The sequence below is a fragment of the Saccopteryx leptura genome, chromosome X (genome assembly GCF_036850995.1).
Source record: "Saccopteryx leptura isolate mSacLep1 chromosome X, mSacLep1_pri_phased_curated, whole genome shotgun sequence".
Taxonomy (NCBI): domain Eukaryota; kingdom Metazoa; phylum Chordata; class Mammalia; order Chiroptera; family Emballonuridae; genus Saccopteryx; species Saccopteryx leptura.
Genome location: NC_089516.1, coordinates 14,633,019 through 14,648,726, shown reverse-complemented (window position 1 = coordinate 14,648,726; position 15,708 = coordinate 14,633,019). Strand labels below are relative to the sequence as shown.

General features: G+C 47.3%; 1 protein-coding gene across 1 annotated transcript in view; it reads right to left on the bottom strand.

Moving 5' to 3' along the window:
- The window catches only part of SMS (spermine synthase), a 55,678-nt gene that overhangs the window by 24,125 nt on the left and 15,845 nt on the right, over positions 1-15,708 (bottom strand). The window contains exons 2-4 of the mRNA XM_066357201.1: positions 7,595-7,715; positions 5,303-5,393; positions 4,712-4,776 (exon numbers count right to left, since the gene is read on the bottom strand). Coding sequence (XP_066213298.1) covers positions 4,712-4,776; positions 5,303-5,393; positions 7,595-7,715 — 277 coding nt within the window. The remainder of the gene's footprint in view (positions 1-4,711; positions 4,777-5,302; positions 5,394-7,594; positions 7,716-15,708) is intronic.

Sequence of the window (15,708 nt, the reverse complement as noted above, 5' to 3'; positions counted from 1 at the left end):
GGGGCAGAATAAGGTGGGAAAGCGACAAGTACCAAAGCCAAGCTTTGAGACACAGAAACCCACCTCGAGGCTGACAGCCAGCCGACTACCCAGCAACAGGTTTTACTAAACCATGCACAAGTCCACAGGAAATAAACAATGCCCATTCTCAGCTGTCCACGGTGCCTTGGCTGAGGCCGAGTTCTTTACTCAATTGCAACACAGCAGTTTGTAAACAGTGGCAAAGAAACAACAAGGATCTCCAACAGGATGGGGAAACCATTAGCCTGACGAAGTACTCATCCTAGCTTAATATACATCTATCGCTTTGTAATGGCGCTATGGGGGTTATTCTTGAACCGACCGCAAATCTCGCTTCAACCTTCACTGCACAAAATCAAAAGTGGATGGTAGGAAGTCAGACAGAATATGCCCTGGGCCTCAGGTACAGTGTGTACATTGAAAGAACTTTTTCAAAAAAACTGATGTAAAAATGCAGCCCCCGCTCTCAGAGAGGTCACAGTCTAACCTGGGAGATGGAAGCATGAACAGCGTGCCTGTACTGTCCGAGGCAGGAGTGTCGGCCTCGTGTACCTACTGAGCACGGGTGTGCTTAGTCCCCGTGGGTAAGGGCTGCACATGAAAATACCAGACTTCAAGGACTCAGGAAGATAAGAAAGAATGCAAAATAATTTTTTTTAAAAAAACTGATGTAACCTTGTTTTCCTGTTTCTTTCTTTTGAAAAGTTGAATACAAAAATAAAGAAATCCCAGCCCTGGCTGGTGGCTCAGTAGATAGAGCGTTAGCATGGAGAGTGGAAGTCCTGGGTTCAATTCCCAGTCAGGGCACACAGGAGAAGCGATCATCTGTTTCTCCCTCCTCACTCTTCCCCTTCTCCTTCCAGTAGCCAGTGGCTCAGTTGGTTTGAGTGTTGGCCTGGCGCTGAAAATTGCTTAGTTGGTCCAAATTTGTCAGCCTGAAGCACTAAAAATAGCTTGGTATTTGAGCACTGGCTCCAGACAGGGTTGCTGGGTAGATCCCAGTGGGGCGTATGCAGGATTCTGCCTCATTATCTCCCCTCCTCTCTCCTAAAATAAAATCCCATGTCTTCTTAGATGAAAATTTACTTTTACTTCATCAGTCACAGGGGAGTAATAATTTCCGATGTTACTGAGTTATTTGTTAATGACTATCTAACAATGTCATCCTCTGTAGAGAAAAATGGCACTATCCTTGTCCCTTCGAAGTTAATAAAAAAAAGGCTACAACAAAGTATTTCCAACCACTTCTCATCCCCTCTACCCTGATTGTATGAAAAGATGTAAAAACAGTGACAAGCGCCTGACCAGGCGGTGGCGCAGCGGATAGAGCGTTGGACTGGGATGCAGAGGACCCAGGTTCGTGATCCTAAGGTTGCCAGCTTGAGCACGGGCTCATCTGGTTTGAGCAAGAGCCCACCAGCTTGAACCCAAGGTCGCTGACTCCAGCAAGGGGTTACTCAGTCTGCTGAAGGCCCACGGTCAAGGCACATATGAGAAAGCAATCAATGAACAACTAAGGTGTTGCAACGCGCAATGAAAAACTAATGGTTGATGCTTTTCATCTCTCTCCGTTCCTGTCTGTCTGTCCCTGTCTATCCCTCTCTCTGACTCACTCTCTGTCTCTGTAAAAAATAAATAAAATTAACAAGAAAAAAAACAGTGACAAGCATAAACAAGGTCTGTATTTTGAACTGAACATCTAACGCCTAACTTCACTGTCGCTTTAGAAACTCTTACACCAGAAAAACACAAACGAACGAGACTTCTCGTGAATGCCAAAGCCCATAAATACACTCCATCTGTTTCCACATTCCCAGAAGGAACTCCGATAAGAATCTGACCAATAAAACTCAGAGGCATTTTGATGTTGGCCAATTCATCATCCCAGAGCTCAGACATTTCACAGCACAGTGGGAACGCGTTCCATCAAATGCGTGCAGATAAGGAGAACTCCGGTAAGCGGGCAAAGATGAAAAAGTCTAGAAAGAAGTGCAGGCTGTGCATGTGTTTTTAGGGACAGGGAAGGTGCTGAGGACACACAAACTGAACTTGGGTAGGGTAAACAAATCTGGGTGCTCTGATAGAATAAAAAATGTGGCCAGTACCGCGCTGTGTCCTGCTCTTCGCCCCACCAGAGATTAAACAACTTTCTAGTTCTGTTACATGGCCCTGGAGCTCTCCTGTGGACCGCTCAAACTTAGCACGCTGAGCCAGTAAGTCCTTCAGCGCCCTAGCTCTTGCCAATAAGAACTCCCTTCTCTGGAAAGGGCCATGGACTAAAGAAATATGAATTCTAGATGCTTCCATCAGTGATGGTGTGACTTTGGTAAAGTCCTCTGAGTCTCTGCGTCTGTGTGTTTGCCTGTATCAGCGAGGGGTAAGCCTCCTAACTTCTGGAGGCCTGATAAGGAGTCAGCCAGCCAGGCAAGAGTAAAGTGCTAGGAATTACTTGCTGTGAATCCATTACTTCCCATTCTTAATTCCCAGAACCTACCAGACTCTATCCCTTCCAAGTGTTCAGTTACGTGTATCCAAGCTATTAACATCTGACACCACTGCCAAATACCTCTGGGGTATCCAATATGGCAGTCTCTAGCCATTAGCTATCGATATGAGGCTAGTAAGACCGAAAAATCGAAATATTAACTTATTATTTTAATTTTACTTAGAAAATTAAATTTAACAGGGTAACATTGATCAATAAGAGTACAGGTTTTTGCCTGACCTGTGGTGGTGCAGTGGATAAAGCATTGACCTGGAAATGCCAAGGTCGCCGGTTCAAAACCCTGGGCTTGCCTGGTCAAGGCACATATGGGAGTTGATGCTTCCAGCTCCTCCCCCCCTTCTCTCTGTCTCTTCTCTCTCTCTCTCTCTCTCTCTGTCTCTCCCTCCCCTCTCTAAAATGAATAAAAAATAAAAAATATTTTAAAAAATTTAAAAAAAAAAGAGTACAGGTTTTAGGTAAACATTTCTATAGCATTTGAACTGTTGATTATGTTGTGTACCCATCACCCCATGTCAAATCATTTTCTGTCACCTTGTACTTGTCCCTCTTTACACCCTTTCCTCCACCCCTCCCCTACATTCCTCTGCCCAGATAACCACTTCAGTTTTATCTGTGTCCATGAGTCTCAGTTTTATATCCCACCTCTGTGTGAAATCACACAGTTCTTAGTTCTTTCTGATTTACTTATTTCACTCAGTACAGGGGGTACTTGGGTTATGACAGTCTCAACATACAATGTTTCTAGTTTACAGTGCTCACTCCCATAAAAACTTTAAAAAATTGAGACTTGAGTGTTTCGGCAGTTATGGATGCCTTGCAGTGGTATAGGCAGATTTTGGAAAAGAAGTCGTCATCAATCTTCCAGACTACCAGACTAGCCTGGAACAATTCTTTTTTTTTTTTTTTTTTTTTTTGAACAATTCTTTAAGAAGGCAGAGAGGCCTGCAACAGATCCTGTACCCTCTACATTGGCTGCTTCTCGAGATGAAACACTGTAGTACAGGTAGAATCATCTCCAGCGTCTCTCCTGCATGTTCCTTAGGCAATCCTGATTCACCTGACCCAGTGTCTCCAGCACCTTCTGCAGGTTCTCCTGCCTCTCCAGCTTCCTCCTCCCAACAGGTCCCTCTCTCCCACCTTGCAGTGCCCCTTCCAGTGTGAGGGCCAAACACAGGAACAAAAGTAAGGCATTTCTTTTACGCTCATTTTTTGTCATTTTGTCTGTTACTATAGTACAGTGTACAATACAGCATATTTATGTCTTTTTCCTTTTTCTGTGGCTTAGTTGTGTTTTTATGTTCTAGATTATGATTATACAACTGTGTTAGGATGGGTAAGTGACTTAGGCTAGGGGGTGTTTCAACTTACACCAAAATTTGGGTTACGCCACTGTCGTAAGAACAGAACTCTGTCATAACCTGAGGACCCCTGTATAATGTTCTCAAGGTCCATCCATGTTGTCATAATGGTACTATATCATTGTTTCTTAGGGCTGAGTAGTATTCCATTGTATATATGCACCACATCTTCTTTATCTAATCCTCTGTCAAGGGACACGTTGGTTTCCTTTATTAACTTAATTTTAAATAGCCATGTGGCAAAGTGACTACACTCCCAGACAGAGAAAGCTTAACTGTCTTCACTACCATTTGAAGAGAAGGCACCTGTGTCTATTCGAGGTGGGTGGCCTCTTGAGTCTTAGTACCTTGCAAAGGCCTCTTCCTGAAAGCTTTGAGGCAAACCTTCTCTCACCCCATCCTGTCATAAATCACTTAAGTGCTTAATTCTACTCAGGAGCCCAGAACTCGGACAGAGACAGGTGGCCTTTTCCCTCTATCGGACTGAAAGGGGGAGAGTTGTCTAGCTCCTCTGTGACTGGGGCGGCAGCCTCGCCCGGCTCTCTGCTTTCCAGTTCCTCTCTCAGAATCACCCCGCACCGGCTTTCTGCCCGTGCCTTCTTTTATCTGGCCGCCGTCTCTCTCCCTCGGTGCGTGTGTGTGTCCTGCCACACTTTGTCTGGTCTCAGTGCCGGGGCCCACGAGCTCCGTCTGCCACACTGCCACGAGCAGAAGCTGACATTGATCTCTGCCACCTCTTCGGCAGACACGACTGAGGGACACTCCCAGCACGCCGATGACTTTATCAATGAACCAAACAGAAAAGGACTTTCAGGCGTGTACTTACCGCTTCACCCGCCCAGTACTGTCCTGACTCAATTCTTTCATTCTTTCTTCTACTTTGTTCAAAAGCTATGGTGAAAAGAAAAGAAATGATTGGGATTCGAGGATAGGCTGAGTAGAACAGCTAAATTGCAGGACAGGAGGTTGAGGCCGTGCTGACAGAGGTGTGTGACACTGGTGGGTGCCCAAACACACCTGTCCTCCCACGTCCCCCCCGCAGTGCCCGGTCTGGCCCAGGTCTGTACCCCACCACCAGCCAGTCTCCTGGCGCTGGCCTAACCCCAGTCTAAGTCACCAACAAAGTCATGGAGAGGGGAAGGCTCCAGGGTAACAGACACGCCATCCTTCCAGGCTAACATTCGCATTCACTCCGTCCAGTGCAAAGTAAAACCAGGACTCAAGCAGTCCTAGGAAAGGCGGGGAGCCAGGTGCCTCAACGGAGGAACAACTGTTTTTCTTCTGATGTCACTTATTGTGGACAGAGGAAAGTCTACCGTTAACCAAAAGTCAGCAGGTAAGTGAAATAATGTTAACATTATTCAGAACTGGTTTGGTGATCCCCAAATACTTGCGTAAATAAAAGTGCAAAACCAACACTGTCAACTTCTTTGCCTTCCGCATCACTGTCGTAACTCTGCAGGTCCAGCAGCACCAATCCATGGGGGTAAATTCTCAGATTGGCAAAGCTACAAAAGAAGGCAACATTTTAAGGTTAGAAATTTTATCATGGTGCTCAAAGTAAATAAGAAAAAAAAAAGATGCCAATACAATTCAAAGGAAAGACCACTTCTCTTTGTGTCCCCTAAATTAGATATGTACTTACTTAACCCTGTTGCTTGCTTGCTTTCTTTCCTTTTTTTTTTTTTTTTTTTTTTGTATTTTTCCAAAGTGAGAAGTGGGAAGGCAGTCAGACAGACTTCCACATTGCCCGACCGGGATCCACCCGGCATGCCCACCAGCCCATCTGGGGCGTTGCTCTGTTGCAACCAGAGCCATTCTAGCGCCTGAGGCAGAGGCCACGGAGTCATCCCCAGAGCCCAGGGCCAACTTTGCTCCAGTGGAGCCTTGGCTGCGGGTGGGGAAGAGAGAGACAGAGAGGAAGGAGAGGGGGAGGGGTGGAGAAGCAGATGGGCACTTCTCCTGTGTGCCCTGGCCGGGAATCGAACCAGGGACTTCCACATGCCAGGCTGATGCTCTACCACTGAGCCAACCAGCTAGGGTCAACCCTGTTGCTTTCTTATTAGAGCCACATCTTGGGGGTAGGGAAACCACCAATCATTCAGGGAGAATTTAGAGAGTGTCACCAAATGCAAAGGTATTTAAAACAGGTGCTTGGGCCCAGATGGTCATTCAGCATCAAGTTCTCTGAATCTGATTTTTTGGGGGGGTTTTTTTTGGTGACAGAGAGAAAAAGAGAGGGACATATAGAGACAGACAGATAAGAAGAGAGATGAGAAGCATCAATTCTTTGTTGCAGCACCTTAGTTGTTCATTGTTTGCTTTCTCATATGTGCCTTGACCAGGGGGGCTACAGCAGACTGAGTGACCCCATGCTCAAGCCAGTGACCTTGGTCTCAAGCTGGTGAGCCTTGCTCAAACCATATAGATGAGCCCACGCTCAAGCTGGTGACCTCAAGGTTTGGAACCTGGGTCCTCCACATCCCAGTCGGATGCTCTATCCACTGCGCCACCGCCTGGTCAGGCTGAATCTGATTCTTAAGAAGCCTGCCGAGTAGGTGACTCAGGCAGGTTTAGAGACCACTGGAAGGGACGGTGGGGAGGAGCTGACTGGGGTCTCCAGACTGACCTGCAGAATTCAAAACAAGTGAGAGAATATGGGACATCAATGAAGCCATGTGGGGTTCCAGGATTCTGTACTCATTGGGGGAATAAATGAAAGCCATCAAAAATATCTATGAGTTCACATTTTTAAATTAATAGTGTAAGTTATTAAGAATCTTAATAGCATACTAAACCAGTCCAGATAGTATAAACCTACAGGTAGGAAAATAAAAAGAGCTCAACTGGCATCTTCTGTTATTAATCACTTTTTAATAAGATTGTTTATAATTTTTGTAAATTTATTTTAGAGAGAGGAAGGGTGGGAGACAAAAAGAGAAGGAACTATCGATTTGTTGCTCTACTTACTTATGCATCCATCATTGATTGCTTCTGGTGTGTGCCCTGACCAGGGACGGACTACACCGCAACCTTGGCGCATCGAGATGATGCTCTAACCAATTGAGCTACCGGGCCAGGGCGGTCACTTGTTAAGTTGGGTCCCCTTTCCTATTCTCAGAACACGCTGACTTTCACCTTCATTTTGATTATGTAAAGTCTAGATAGTCTATAAGTGTTAAGGAAAAAACCTCGGGCTGTCAGATCTCCTCCGCTTCCTGTCAAACTGCTTGTAGACGTTCCCACTGTACATTTGACGATGGTGTGCACTAATGGGTAATCACTTATAATAATGCAGAAGCATCCCCAGCAAGCTGGCTGGAAATGCTCCAGCAACCCCTGGCCAGGGGCCCAGGAAGCTGCTTTAACCAAGCCCAGAGCGCTGCGCACCACTGCACACTGCTTATGCTGCCCAGGGGCTCCGGATCCTGGCCACACTGCAGGACCGCCTTCGGGGCTTGGCAGAAACACTGATGCTCAGCAGCCACAATCTTGTGGGGGGGAGGGAGAGCACCTGCATGGGGTTGGGTGGAAGTGCTCCCAGGCGATGCTCTGTGCAGCTAGGGCCAAGAAAACACTGAGGTATAGCCCCCTCGTCCAAGCTGTCAAAGAGGAAACCATACCTAGACAGTAGCCCACCCTTCGCACTCCAACCTCATTCCTGCAGCGCTCAGGTGTGAAGGGGTGTGCCCCAGGGCATCTATCTCACCTGCCATTCTTGCTGATGTAGGTGGCCAAATAGCCATGGTCCTGCCAGGTATGCACCGACTCGGTCATGCCCTGCTCCTGGAAAATGGACTGCAGGCCTTTCAGAATGGTCTCGCCGTCCGCTGCAGGGAGAGGGCCAGACGGTCAGAGGAGCCGAGCTCGGAGGGAAGGCCGCAAGGCCCAGTTTGACGATGGGATGTGTTAAGAAAACCTCAACAAGGAACAGGCAGAATCACTTCTCCCCTTTGTCAGGAGGAGCTATAAACATTCTCGACCCTGCAGGGAGAGGCTACAGATTACCAGGTGATGCAACAGGACAGTTAATGTAAGGATATAGAGATGAAATCATCTTGAATTATCCAGGTGGGTCCTAAATCAAGTGACAAGTGTCCTTAGAAAAGACAGAAGATGCAGGGAGAGAGCACAAGGGACACGAAGGCAAAGGCAGAGACTGGAATGACACCACAGGCTGAGAGCACCCCAAGACACCAAAAGTTAGCTGAGCAAGTGAGGACCCTCCCTGAGCCGCAGAGGAAACAGCACCGGCCCATTGTTTCTTTTCAGACCCAGGAGACAAGGTTTCCGTTTTCAGCCATCCTTTTTTTTTTTTTCCAAAGTGAGAAGGGGGGGAAGGCAGACAGACAGACTCCCACATACGCCTGACCGGGATCCACCCGGCATGCCCACTAGGGGCCAATGCTTGGCCCCTCTGGGATGTTGCTCCGTTGCAAACTGAGCCACTCTAGCACCTGAGGTGGAAGCCATGGAGCCATCCTCAGTGCCCGGGCCAACTTTGCTCCAATGGAGCCTTGGCTGCAGGAGGGGAAGAGAGAGACACAGAGGAAGGAGGGAGAAGGATGGATAAGCAGATGGGCGCTTCTCCTGTGTGCCCTGACTGGAAATCAAACCCGGGACTTCCACACGATAGGCTGATGCTCTACTGCTGAGCCAACTGGCCAGGGTCTTAAGCCATCTATTTTTAATTCTTCATTACAACAGCCCTAGCAAAATAATATATCCACCGGAATTCAACTTCACTTCAACAGGAGCAAATTTAGTAGCAAAAGTGGCAGTGAACACACGCCTTCATCACCCTCTGAATCCCCAAACAGAAAAATCAGAGCACCACAACCTAAACTCATGGATCCGTTTACAACAGGGGTCGGGAACATATGGCTCGCGAGCCAGATGTGACTCTTTTGATGGCTGCATCTGGCTTGCATACACATCTTTAATAAAAAATAATAATAATGTTAAAAATATAAAACATTCTCATGTATTACAATCCATTCATTTCCTACTGCTCATGTTCATGGTTGCAGGTGGCTGGAGCCAATCACAGCTGTCCTCCGGGACAACACCAAATTTTTATTGGATAATGTCTAATGTACATGGGTCATTGTATGGCTCTCACGGAATTACATTTTAAAATATGTGGCATTCGGCCCTGGCCGGTTGGCTCAGCGGTAGAGCATCGGCCTGACATGCGGGGGACCCGGATTCGATTCCCGGCCAGGGCACATAGGAGAGGCGCCCATTTGCTTCTCCACCCCGCCCTCCTTCCTCTCTGTCTCTCTCTTACCCTCCCGCAGCCAAGGCTCCATTGGGGCAGAGATGGCCTGGGCGCTGGGGATGGCTCCTTGGCCTCTGCCCCAGGCGCTAGAGTGGCTCTGGTAGCAGCAGAGCGACGCCCCGGAGGGGCAGAGCGATGCCCCAGAGGGGCAGAGCATCGCCCCCTGGTGGGCAGAGCGTCGCCCCTGGTGGGCGTGCCGGGTGGATCCCAGTCGGGCGCATGCAGGAGTCTGTCTGACTGTCTCTCCCCGTTTCCAGCTTCAACAATAAAAAAAATAAAAAAATATGTGGCATTCATGGCTCTCTCAGCCAAAAAGGTTCCCGACTCCTGGTTTACAACGAAACTACATGACAGTGTACCCCCAAACCCCCAAACAGGAGGAGCTGGAGACAAGAAGGCCATAGCCCAAAGACCTGTGGTGCCAGCGACTGTGGAGGTGAAGAAGTTAAGAAGGCAAAGGGACTTCAAACCCCCCACTGAAACACCAACAGCGGTTCACCCACCAGGAACGCATCTGCTCCCGTTGAGAAGGCAGAGCCCAGAAGGCCACAGGGGGATAGCAGGGGATGTGGGCAGAGCCACAGAGCATTGGAGTGGCCCGTTGGGGTGGCCCTTTGGACAACCAAAGTGAACTGAGGCCACTTCCAAGAAAAAGCCCTCCACGGGGACACAAGCACCGACCAACACAAGCAGTGACCTTGTGTCTCATTCAAGTCTCACCCATTCCCAGCATAGCTGTGCCTTTGGGAAACCCATTGACAGAAAGTGATCTGGCTGGCTTCGCTACTCTGAAAGTGGGTTCAGGAAATTACAGTCCCAAATGTGTGATTTTAAGACTGAATTCCATCCCCTAAAAAACTTCTGATTTCAAACTTGATGAAAAGAACTTACCCTGTTCAGTTTGTGTTTGTCAAGGAAGCCTGCTGAAGTTAGGCCACCGTGGAAGTGACCGAAGGGCAGAGTGGTAAAGACAAGTGTGCCCAACACACCCAAGTACACACAGCCCAGTGGCACTTACCCCGAAGAGGGGAAAGCCAGTATGCAATTATTCAATCCTCCTTGGCTAGAACAGATGTTTTCTGTTTTGAAAGTGTATAAAACAACTCATCACTCCTGGTGAATGGCCTCAAGACTGGGTTCTGTTGGCACATTCCAAAGCAGGACACAAATCCCCCAGGACAGCAAAGGGGACAATCCAGGCAGGGCCACCCTGTGTGTCACTGGCTAGGCTGTGTACAGAATAAGGACCCCAGCCCAGAGGCTGCACTGGGGCAAACTCTGCCCTTCGGGCCAGAGAAAAGGCTTGTCTTTGTGCGATACACACAAGGCCCTTGACTGCTGGCCAAGCCTAGCATGGTGAGTGTCCCTTTTTTCTAACTGGCACAATTAGCAAAGGCACCTTGTGGACTAATGGAGGCCCCCGGGCCAAGTTTCAAATGGAAGAAAAACACAATACAAAAGAAATCCAATTTGATGTGTTCGCTATTTCTCTATTGAAGATTCACCCCCCAGTTCAGTAGACATATGCCAGGTCTGAAGGTTATTTCTGGTTGTCGCCACCCCCTGATCCACATGGTCAACCCTGCCACTGACAGCAAGACCGTGCCATTTTGCCCACTGTCCACTTCACTTCATATTCACCTTATTCCTGACCTGGGGAGTGTCCTGTCACCCACCCTACCCCCAGCCCTTGGGAAAGACTCCATCAAGGGGATCCAGAGCCAAAATAGGTGCCCAGATCTCTTCTCCGGAATCATGGTTTCAAAGTAAAAAGAGAAAGCCAGACATGAGCTCCACTTCGCAGTTTCTAGAACATCAAAACCAGTGGTTTCAATTCTTATTGCACATTATAATCCCCGGGGGAGTTTTAAAACTTCTGATGCTGGGTTGGCTTTAGCTCAGCAGTTCCTCCAAGTTGAGTCTGCTTGCTAAAATTCTGATGCCACATCCTAGACCAACTAAATGAGAATCGGGGTGGGACCCAGGCATCAGTATTTTTAAAAGATCCCTGGGAACTTCCAACATGCAGCCACAGTTGAGAACCACTGATCTAAATCACAAGATACGATACAAAAAGGAAAAAGAAACCCCCAAGATCTCCAAACTAACCACACTCAAGTCACCGAAAGGTTACTTCAACCGCATACCTCCACAGTAAGAAGCATATAAGATGACCAAGCAAGATGTACTTGGCTCTATCAAGATTCCTCAACTGAGGCTGACAGTATATTTAAATGACTGTCCTGTCCTTTACATGGCTTTGGTAATCCCAGCCATATCCACTGAATGAGAGTAGTACTCACCACTGACACCCAACCCTTATGGAAAAAAAAGCCCTTGTACCCTAATTGCCCAAGGACAGAATCCCCTGAAAACTACTAGATACTACACACGACTGAAAATGAGCCTGGGGTCAGAGCATGCCCAACTCTGGGGACACAAGAGAGCAATGTCATAAATGCCTACAAATCAGAAAATTCATAAGTAGATTCGAATGCTAAAAGACATAACCACAGTGCTTGCAAGTAGCCATAGTAATCCAAACTAAGCTAATAAAATCTTGTTTGGCAAAAGTTCTTAGAAAAGTCTGGCCAGGCAAGAATGAGGTGTAATAACTCAGACAAGAATGATGTGTAATAACTAGAGTATTACTCAGAGCCTTCCTCCCAAGCATTCAGAACTACAGCGACCTGTCTCCACGCAACACGTGTCCTTTGTCCCCTGGAAAACTCAATGCCTCCATTTCCAGATCACTGCCCACCTCGTGTGTTTATTCAACAATAGCTTACAGGGAATCGATGCGGGGGAGGGGGATGAAGGCCCAGGGATGCATTCATAGGCCTGTGTTAGAAAATGACCCTCAGTCCTCTGACCCTGACCATCAGCTCTAGATGGCCAAATCCCAAATCTGGGAATCCAGGAGGAACCTGCCTGCCTCCCAACTGCTCAGCCACTGTCCGCTAAGGGACCAGCACTAGTGTTCATCCCCTCTGTCCCTTGTGATCTAGCACGGCCACTGCACTGCTGACCCCTCAGACATGCGTAAATGAAGATTAGGTGTACCCGCTCAACCTTAGTAGCCCAACAAGTTGAGGGATTGTTGTTGAGCAAAAACCCAAGACACCAGGGACGCTGGCAAAAAGACAGGAAACATTCTTCAGTTATATTCCCACTTCTTCAGCTTTAAGAGGCTAAAATACTGTAACCCCCTTAACAAAGTGGGTCCCATCAGAGGCTGCCCTCAGGAAGGAAGCAATCCACAGAGTCTCCTGACCCTCTTCACTGATGACCTTGACTCGTGCCTTGAAGTCCTTTTCAACTTCAAAAACTTCAACCAAGACAACTTAGGACAAACGGTATGGACTTCCTTTTAGGACAAACAGTGTATGGACTTCCTTTTAGGACAAACGGTGTATGGACTTCCTTTTAGGACAAACGGTGTATGGACTTCCTTTAAGCAACCCTACCCCAAGTCTGTGCCATGCCGGGCGCCACCCACTCCACAGCGCCATCAGCCCGCCCAGCCGGCCTGGCGGGGGGCCAGAGCTGCGCCAGTCTCATCTGTGAAATTAGGGGGTTGGAATAGGCAATTTGTGGCCACGTTCTTCTCTGTTCACTCTTTCATATACTGAAGCAGCTTATGAAATTAGGAAATGAATTCCTCTTCTTGCCAAGCTTATCTTTAATTATGCAGGCTGAGAATTCCACCACCAAGCCCCGCCACCCCAGTTCTTTTGTCTCCTAGGTCTCGCTCCCACAACAGCTCGAGCCAGTTAAGCTCCAAGGGGTGGTTAATTATCCCATCACTGAACCGTGCCCAAGCGATGAGGCCCAAAGCCCAGGCTCCTGGCAGCCCCTCCTACTCCCCAGACCCTGATGCTTGCAGAGCCCTGTGCCCCCTCCCATCTGATTCTCCACGCCCTCCAGTCTGCCTCCCACCCACACTTTCCCTTCAAGTCCGGGTCAGAGGGCCCATCTGTGGGCCAGGCCAGCCCCACTCGTTCTCACCTCCAGGAGCAGCTCCCTGCAGGAGGACACAGGTAAGCCGCCTCCCCACCGAGACCGCTGCATGGCAACTAAGAGCCGGGGTGGGCTGTGCGGCGTCCCCTCCCACATAAATCAGCTTTCCTGTTTTCTTGATAGACCTCTAAATATAAAAGAAGAAAGGAAAACTGGACTCCAATAGTTTTTCATTTTTGTTGTTTTTAGGCAAGAAAAAGAGAGACAGACAGGAAGGGAGAGAGATAAGAAGCATCAATCATCAGTTTTTCGTTGCGGCAACTTAGCTGTTCATTGACTGCTTTCTCATATGTGCCTTGATGGGGGGGGCGGGAGGGCACTCCAGCCAAGCCAGCGATGTTTGGGCTCAAGCCAGTGACCTTAGGCTTCAAGCAAGTGACCTTCTGGTTTAAACAATGACCTCAGGTCCCATCTATGATCCCACACTCAAGCTGGTGGCCTCAGGGTCTTGAACCTGGGTCCTCACCATCCCAGGCCAACGCTCTATCCACTTATCACCACCTGGTCAGGCTCCAATGCAGTTTGAAGTCATTCAAGTATCTGTTTTAAAAATCCACTAAGTGGTCTTAATCTCAACAGTGGCGTTTACACAACCATCCATCGCACTGGTCAAAACTCAGAGAAGTGTACACTAAAACACTCTATGTAAATTACACAAAGTCAAAACAAAAGTGTGTTTTGACTGCCTTAACCCCTCCAGGACTAACAAAAGAGCATTGCATTTCTCACGGGCTCCCTCTCACCCAAGCAGCTCGCTCACAACCACCTAAGGCTTAGAGGACATCACTCAGGACATGCACGGTGCAACCAGAAAGGTGAATGTCGACAGGCAGCAAATCCACATCGCTTCCATCAAATGACATACAGACACAGTCTCCGTATTTCACAAGAGCTTAACTCTTAAATTTAAAATGACAGTAAATCTGCTTTAATTTTTAAATGTTAACTTAGGATCTGTGCATCAGGAGACTTCTCACACATTCAGAGACCTGAAGAATTTCCAGGGATTAATGTGAAGGTCAAGCAGGTAGTTTACTCAGGCCCATCTTCCTGACAGCTTGGTCTCATATTCCCACATCCAGTTTTTTATATGACAGCAGCAAGGTGAAATCTCCTCACACAAAACCCAAGCCAACAGGAATGCTCAGAGCAGGACGATCCATAATAATCAAAACGTGCAAATACCTCAATTGCCCATAAAGTTATAAATGGATAAGCAAAACACGGTATCCCCATACCAGGGACTATTATTCAGCCATAGAAGAAACACGCAGAACTGACATGTGATACAACATGAATGGCCCTAGAGGACAGAATGCTAAGTGAAAAAGCCAGTCACCAAGGGCCAGATATTACAGAATTCCATTGACATGAATGGAATACAAACAGCAAATGAGTTGGTGCCAGGGGAACAGGTTTCTGTCTGGGTGATGACAACGTTCTATAACTGTGGCAATGGCCACACAACTTTGAATATACAATTGTCCCTCAATATCCAAGGGGGATTGCTTCCAAAATCCACAATATTCAAGTCCCTTATATCAGTAGTTTTCATCCTTTTCACACTGGGGACTTGTGCAAATAGGAGAATTATTTGGGGACCATTAAGGCAATAACCACCCTGAGCATAAGCGAATTCGACTAAGATAGTTGGGTCTATACTCTTCATACAACATCAGGATGGGTATCTCTTTCACGGACTGGCACAAAATTTCTGGTGACCTGGCAGCTGAAAAACACTGTTTTATGTAAAATGGCATAGTACTTGCATATAATCCATGAATACCCTCCCATATACTTCAAATCATCTCTAGGTTACTGAGAGTACCTAATATAAATGCTATGTAAATAAATAGTTGTTATACTTTATTGTTTAGGGCAGCGAACTTCAATCTGTACACCACAAGAATTCTTAAAACATGTAAAACCTGACTATTTAGTCAGGGCACTGACCTCTTTTCCCTTAGATTATCAAATAAAATATGACAACAGCCAACACAATAGCTGTCCAGTATGAATGAACCAAAATTACACCTTTTTCTTTGTCACATTTGCAGAATTTCAGTAATTAGCTTATGTGTACCATGAGATGAAAAAGTTTGAAAATTGCTGGTTTTGGGAATAATTCCAAGAAAAATGTCAATTCATGTTCAGTTAGCAACAATGTAATGTTTTTCAAGTATTTTCTATCTGCAGTTGGTTGAATCTGCAGATACACAGAGCTGACTGTACTAAAAAATCACTGAAATGTATACTTTACATGGGGGAGGCGCTGGCCAGTGGCTTAGTGGATAGTGTCAGCCCGGCTTATGGATGTCCCGGGTTCGATCCCCAGTCAGGGCACACTGGAGAAGTGACTATCTGCTTCTCCTGTCTCCCTCTTCTACCCCCTCCTCACTCTCTTCTCTTCCCGCAGCCAGTGACTCGACTGGTTCAAGAATTGGATCCAGAAACTGAGAATAGCTGTACTGGTCCAAGTGTGTCAGCCTCAGGTGCTAAAAATAGCTCAGTACTCAAGCACT